Source organism: Xenopus laevis, chromosome 8S, assembly GCF_017654675.1.
Source record: "Xenopus laevis strain J_2021 chromosome 8S, Xenopus_laevis_v10.1, whole genome shotgun sequence".
In the NCBI taxonomy this organism is placed as follows: domain Eukaryota; kingdom Metazoa; phylum Chordata; class Amphibia; order Anura; family Pipidae; genus Xenopus; species Xenopus laevis.
The window spans coordinates 77,131,457-77,139,228 of NC_054386.1; the positions used below are offsets into that span (position 1 = coordinate 77,131,457).

Below are 7,772 nucleotides of genomic sequence, written 5' to 3' on the forward strand. Positions count from 1 at the left end.
TTTGCCAGGAGAGGAAGGTGATATCTTTGTATGGAGAGGGTACCAACTGAATGCTTTTTATGGAAAAGCTTATAGGGTAGAAGTTTTGATATGAAGCATAATAAAAGTGATGTAAAGGTGATACCTTTATTAGCCAACTAAGATGATAATCACAGCAAGCTTTCAGGAAATTTCAGTTCCTTCTTCAAAGCTAATTATGGGAAAGCTTATAACTAGTGATGGGTGAATTTGTCCGGTTTCACTTCGCTGAAAAATTTGTGAATTTACAGCAAAATTAAAAAAACAGAGAAAAATTTAAAACACATTGAAGTCAATAGGCGTCAAAATTATTTTGGCGTGCGTCAATTGTGCCGCATGCGACAATTTTTATTTTTTCCAAATGCATTAAAGTCAATGGGCGACTGAATAATTTCGATGCACGACAATTTTTATGCGCGCAACTATTCTGAGGTGCCCCAAATTAATTTTTTTTGATGCTCCAGATTTTTCATCCCCAGCAAATTTATTCCCTGGGGGTTAAATTTGCTGCGAATTTGAACCTGGTGAATTTATTTACCCATCACTATATAATTACTATTTATTATATATGATAGTCTCCTCTGGGGGAGGCAATGCAAGCCTATGCCTTTTGTTTTCCTATCCTGAATTAATCAAAGGAGAAGGAAAAGATTCGTACACTTGGGGGTGCTAAATGTTAGGCAACCCCAATTGATTGTATTGACTTACCTGAAACCCAGGTCCAGTGCTCCTATCAGCAAAAAACTGCATTGGCCCTGGGTTATACCAGTGAGCGCCACGGATCGATCCTCTTCCGTCTTCCTTTTTCCTTTGCGCGGCTGCGCATGCACAGTAGAACTAAAAAGTTGGCTATTTTATGCAACTGCGCATGCGTTCGCCACGGGAAATTTGAAGAAAGAAGAAGCCGGATGACGATCGCTCCCCCAAGTGTTTGAAGCCTTTCCTTCTTCTTTAAAAATAATACCTGTTACTTGTCTATATAAGAGCAGCTACTGTTTCCCGGAGAAAAATGCATGAAAAAGGTCACTGGCAACTGCTCCAATTGTACAAAACCTAATGCAGGGCAGTAATAGGTAAGCACCGACTAATTAATACACATCCACAATATGTACAAATCTGCAGGAAAATCGTATAGCTTGAGGCTACAGTAAGTCCCTGTGCATAATATAATTTGATTTCTGTATATGCCTTGTGGCAATACAGAAGCATTGTAAATATATTATCAATGCCGGATAATTCCATTTTGTAAGTATTAACATACAGTAATTGTTCTGTTGACTAGGTAAGCCAGCGGAACAGACAAGTTGCTATATACGAGCCACATACAAGATCTATAAAACTCTAAAAATGAATGTTTGCTTTTTTTTTATTATTGGAGAGACTTAAAATATGCGAAAAATGATTACTCTCCATCAAAATATCCTATTGGTTACTATGAAGCAAATGCAATGCAGTTAATGTAGACAAGGAATATGAACATTACTGGTACCCTTATAGTTGTATAGTGTTTTGGTAGAGTGTAAATGGGATGCAGTAACAATGCATCACACCTCAGTTATATCCCTGTGTTTGTACAATATTTAGCAGGTATACAGCTTGTTATCTGTTGCAGAAACACTTCATTTATCAAGTTTCCAATTGCAAAGAAAAGCCTCAGCTGCAATGTTTGAATGAACAGTAAGGAGGAAGGTTAGAGTAAAACAAAGCAATGCTGCTGAGGGCGCTTACCTGAAACAGGTGACTCCGGCGCCCATCTGACTCCTGGCTGCACAGACTGAAAACTCACACGAACCTCTTTGCAACTCAGTTGCCCTTTAGCAGCAGCAGCCACTGCCATGAGTTCTGCCAGTGCCAGAAGTAGTAGCGACTGTGATCTGAATTCCCGGGCAGGTGCCATGTGGTGAGCGTGTGCTTGTGGCCGGGGGTCAGTTCATGTCACTCTATTCTCAGGTCACCTGCCTCTAGTAACAGGTGGAGGCGATACCCGCTTCCAGGCTTCAGGGACTGCGATCCTGCCACCATGGAGGGTTTGTACGTGCAGAGCGGAGCATTTGCTCTATGAAGAGAAGTAGTGTCCGGCTCCTCTTCTGACCCAGGTGAAACAGCCTCTGGATGCTCTATGCATAAACGTCGGGAAAGTATCATAAGGTCTGTGCGCCGCCCAGTGGACAGTTTTGGTAATGACCGCCTCTAGTTCAAGGCAGCAGCACACGGGCTGAATGCGGAGGCACGCCCACTCTTGTCCAACTGTCATATATGGAAACACTGTACAACGGATACCCCCTGGCCTTGTGCCCTGACAAGGAGAGTTGTTTGCAACCTTCATCAGTTTGTGGGTCAGATTAGGGATTAGGGAAAATAAACAGTGTAACATGATCACTTTGTCCCATAGAGTTTCAGTGCTGCCCATTCTCCTACTCATCCTCTTAAATCATTGTACCTGTGGAAATCTGATTCCAAGAGGTTCAACAGCCTACATTTCTTTTTTCCCATGTCCCCTGTCATTTTTCTTGTGCCACATCTCCTCTAACTTTTTGCTCCTGCAGCTCCTCCACAAACCCTTAGGGCTATTCCACACGGGGAGATAGCGGCGCGTTTGCGGTCGCGGCGACAAAGCGCCGCGACCGGCGCAGGCGACAGTTTTGTATGGGCGCCTATGTAAAAACGCCTGTGCTAACCACACGAGGCGATGCGCTTTTCAACAGTCGCCTGAAAATGCCTCGCCAGGCTTTTTCAGGCGACTGTTGAAAAGCGCATCGCCTTGTGTGGTTAGCACAGGCGTTTTTACATAGGCGCCCATACAAAACTGTCGCCTGCGCCGGTCGCGGCGCTTTGTCGCCGCGACCGCAAACGCGTCGCTATCTCCCCGTGTGGACTAGCCCTTAGTGCTTCTGTGCCATTTTGTTCAATGTTTGTGCCCTCAGTGCTCCAGTGTGCCATTCTGTTCCATGTCTGTACCCTCAGTGTTCCAGTGTGCCATTCTGTTCTATGTCTGTACCCTCAGTGTTCCAGTGTGCCATTCTGTTCCATGTCTGTACCCTCAGTGCTCCAGTGTGCCATTCTGTTCCATGTCTGTGCCCTCAGTGCTCCAGTGTGCCATTCTGTTCCATGTCTGTACCCTCAGTGCTCCAGTGTGCCATTCTGTTCCATGTCTGTACCCTCAGTGCTCCAGTGTGCCATTCTGTTCCATGTCTGTACCCTCAGTGTTCCAGTGTGCCATTCTGTTCCATGTCTGTACCCTCAGTGCTCCAGTGTGCCATTCTGTTCCATGTCTGTACCCTCAGTGCTCCAGTGTGCCATTCTGTTCCATGTCTGTACCCTCAGTGCTCCAGTGTGCCATTCTGTTCCATGTCTGTACCCTCAGTGTTCCAGTGTGCCATTCTGTTCCATGTTTGTACCCTCAGTGCTCCAGTGTGCCATTCTGTTCCATGTCTGTGCCCTCAGTGTTCCAGTGTGCCATTCTGTTCCATGTCTGTACCCTCAGTGTTCCAGTGTGCCATTCTGTTCCATGTCTGTGCCCTCAGTGTTCCAGTGTGCCATTCTGTTCTATGTCTGTACCCTCAGTGTTCCAGTGTGCCATTCTGTTCTATGTCTGTACCCTCAGTGTTCCAGTGTGCCATTCTGTTCCATGTCTGTACCCTCAGTGATCCAGTGTGCCATTCTGTTCCATGTCTGTACCCTCAGTGATCCAGTGTGCCATTCTGTTCCATGTCTGTGCCCTCAGTGTTCCAGTGTGCCATTCTGTTCCATGTCTGTACCCTCAGTGTTCCAGTGTGCCATTCTGTTCCATGTCTGTGCCCTCAGTGTTCCAGTGTGCCATTCTGTTCTATGTCTGTACCCTCAGTGTTCCAGTGTGCCATTCTGTTCCATGTCTGTACCCTCAGTGCTCCAGTGTGCCATTCTGTTCCATGTCTGTACCCTCAGTGCTCCAGTGTGCCATTCTGTTCCATGTCTGTACCCTCAGTGCTCCAGTGTGCCATTCTGTTCCATGCCTGTACCCTCAGTGTTCCAGTGTGCCATTCTGTTCCATGTCTGTACCCTCAGTGCTCCAGTGTGCCATTCTGTTCCATGTCTGTGCCCTCAGTGTTCCAGTGTGCCATTCTGTTCCATGTCTGTACCCTCAGTGTTCCAGTGTGCCATTCTGTTCCATGTCTGTACCCTCAGTGTTCCAGTGTGCCATTCTGTTCAATGTCTGTACCCTCAGTGCTCCAGTGTGACGTTCTGGTCCATGTCTGTACCCTCAGTGTGCAAGAAAGCTCTTGTTTGTGGTATTAAGGCAGTGCTATGTATATGGCACAAGAGAAGTAAATACATTCTTTATTCAGAAAGCCTTATGTTGCATCTCTTACACGTGAAGGGCTTTTTGGCTCCTTTTAACCTGTCTCACCCTAACCAGGCTAGGTTAGGTCGGGACTACATCTATGAACTATTAGGCTGGATCTGTGCTATGAAACCAGCAGTTCTGAATGCATAGTTGGCCAAAGGGTCATAAAGGAATGATTTGCAAGTATCTACCCATAATACCTTCTGTTTTCAGAAAGCTTTATGTTGCATGTCTTGCACGTGAAGGGCTTTTTGGCTCCTTTTAGCCCATCTCAACAGAACCAGGCTAGGTTTTCTGCTAGGTGTTGCTAGTAACTGCTGTGTATGTTATGTTGGTCCCTGTTAGGTACAGTACACAAATAGGAATTCTAGGTATTTTCAGGTTTGCTATACTGGTAATTGCTGGGTATAATATACTGGACATTGCTGGGTTTGCTATACTGCACACTGGTATCATATGCAGGGGTACTGTTGTACATTGGAACATTTTCCAATAAATAATAAAAAAGGTTAATAAAACCTTTTATTTTAAACATGTTATGCATGTTATTTAATAAGAAAACAGCTGCTCCTCCTCTACACAAGAAAAGACTTATCTACACATACAGTTTTAATAAAAGTGGGAAGAAAAATATGTTTTTAATAATTATATAATTAATTAATTATATAATTAATAAGAGATAAATGCAAATACATAATATATGATTGGGATTGGGAAAAAATGCAATATAGAATGCCATTTCACAACAACAATGCATAGAAAGTATGTCCTGGAATTTCCGGTTGGCACCATTTGCGGAAAGTTAAAGTACTGAAATCTTTTCTAACTGTGCCACAAGCAATCTTGAAGACACTTGCAAAAAAATCAAAAGCAGCAACAATTGCATCATTCAAACTGGCACATGTCCTTGCAAGAAAGAAGAAACCATATGAAGATGGAGAAATTGTCCAGGATGCCATGGTTGCAGTTGCTGATACTTAATTTAAGCATTTTAAATAATAAATCAGACATGTCTGCCATTCAGCCCTCTGGAAAAACACTATTAAGGTGGCCATAGACTGAGAGATCTGTTCGTTTGGCGATGACGCCAAACGAGCGGATCTCTCCCCGATATGCCCAATATCGGGCTGATCCGATCGTGGGCCCTAGGGATCCTAACGAATAGCAATGGGCGGTCGGATCGCGGGACCGCATCAACGAATAGATGCGGCCCGCGATCTGACGGGATTTTTCGTCCCATCGATCGAGATCGGGCCGACTTTCGGCCCGATCTTGATCGGTGAGGCCCGTCGGGGGGCCCCATACATGGGCCAATAAGCTGCCGACACGGTCTGTTGGCAGCTTTTATCGGCCCGCGTATGGCCACCTTTATTTATGGACTTGAAGCCACATCAGATGATATTTGTCACCAGATTAAGAGGGATGTACACCAATGTGAGTTCTTCAGCTTGCAGTTTGATGAATCAACAGATGTGGTGGACACTGCTCATCTTAAAATCTTTATACAAATGCAAGTATAAAGGAAAACCTGCTTGCTGTTATACCACAAAGTAAAAGAGAAGATATTTACCAAGCTCAGCAGCTAAATGTCCCTCTCCATAAATTGGTATCTATAACAACCAATGGTGCCCCTGCAATGATTGGGTCAAAACTTGGCTTTATTTCTTTATGTAGAAATGATCCAGCATTTCCTCTATTTCTGAACTATCATTGTGTTATTCACCAAGTTTATTGATTTCCATCACGTCATGAAAGGCAGATAGCGAGGTTGGAGTAGGTTACTTCAAAGCTTTCCTAGATGAATATGATGCTGATTACAAGGACCTCCTGTTTCACACAGAAGTACAGTGGAAGTCAATGAAAATTGTTAAAGCATTTCCAAAACCTCTTGCAAGAAATATTTCAAATTTAGAAGAAAAAGATGAATCACACAGTAAATTATATGAACCTATGTGGCTGGCAGATTTGGCTTTTTAATAGACATGACTTAAAAAATAAATAACCTTGATCTTCAGGGAAAGTGCAGCACTATTACACAAATTATTGGGATAATAAATGCTTTTAAGGAAAAGTTAAAAGCGTGGTTACTTTCCCAGCTTACAAAAAGGCAGAAAGAGCTTTTGACTTTTGAGGCAGATGCTTATATTGGCAGCTTATTGAGTCAGTTGTGACATTAATTGCCAGAATAAATTGCTAACATATTTAAAGTTAATGTTTTAGAAGGGTTATTATTATTAATTAATAGGAAAGGAGAGAAAGCACTCGGAGCAGAGTTTACTGCTAAGTGGTTTATTAACACAACATGTTTCGGGCTGCTTGCCCTTTATCAAGTGTAAGACCTACATTGTAATTACAAACTTTTAAAGGTGTATACAGGAAGTGAGGTCACACGGAGAAGGCACCTCTCTAGAAGTTTTGTTTCTAATCCTCGAGAGAGGTCAGAACCAGATTCTATTGTCTGTAAGGAAGTGATTGTGGCAGCACTGAGTCTAGATCTGTATTCCTCCTTGTTTGAGGATCAGGTTAATATACCTCCTAATATACCACCAGGCAAACTCTTTGTTTTGGAAAACCTTTTTTGGTTGGTTCTGAAACTCATGATTCTAAATTAGCTGGGCATCCTGGCCGCAATAAACCCTGTTCTCTTCTGTCCCGCACTCTTTGGTGGCCAACATTGAGACAGGATGTTGGTAATTATTTTTATTCTTTACCAGTTTTAAATACTCAAAACCTTCCAGAGCTTTAGCTCAGGGACTGCTACAGTCGCTTCCTATTCCCGAGAGGCCATGGACCAATATCTCCATTGATTTAATTGTAGAATTAGCTCCCTTTAAAGGCAATACTTTTGCCTATCATCCTAGAGACTTTTTATTTTCTGGTCAGTCTTTAGATGTTTGTGCTGCCAACTATTTGGTTGACAACTTTTTTTAAGATTTGGCAAATGGTTCAAAACTGATTATCCTCTGCAGTAGCTGCCCAAAAGAGACCCTCTTATAGGCATCGTAAAGGGTCACCCAAGTATCAGGTTGGTAACAGGGTTTGGTTATCTTCCAAAAATATTCAATTGAAAGTGCTTTCTGGCAAGTTAGGACCTAAATTCATTGTCCATTCTCTGTATCTGAAATCATTAATTCCAGCATTGTCCACTTGGAACTTCCTCCTGAACTCAAAACTTCTAACTTTCCATGTTTCTTTACTAAAGCCAGCAAGATCTGTTCTTCAGAGTTCTCCTCCTCTGATCTATGTTGAAGGCCAGGCTGAGTATTTGGTACAGAGATTAGTGGATTCTCACATTTCCAGAGATAAATTGCAAATATCTGGTACACTAGAAAGGTTATGGTTCTGAGGAGAGATCTTGGGTCCCTTCCTTTGATGTTTGGGCTTATCAGTTTATTAGACATTTCCATGTCAAGTTCCCTGATAAGCCTAG

The 7,772-nt window shown here is 43.0% G+C and overlaps 1 protein-coding gene across 1 annotated transcript in view; it reads right to left on the minus strand.

Annotated features, from left to right (window-relative positions):
• Positions 1 to 2,166, minus strand: part of LOC108700176 (glypican-3) — a 226,633-nt gene extending 224,467 nt beyond the window's left edge. The window contains exon 1 of the mRNA XM_018233119.2: positions 1,747 to 2,166. Within this exon, the coding sequence (XP_018088608.1) occupies positions 1,747 to 1,915 (169 nt within the window). The 5' untranslated portion in view covers positions 1,916 to 2,166. The remainder of the gene's footprint in view (positions 1 to 1,746) is intronic.
• Positions 2,167 to 7,772: the final 5,606 nt, after the last annotated feature.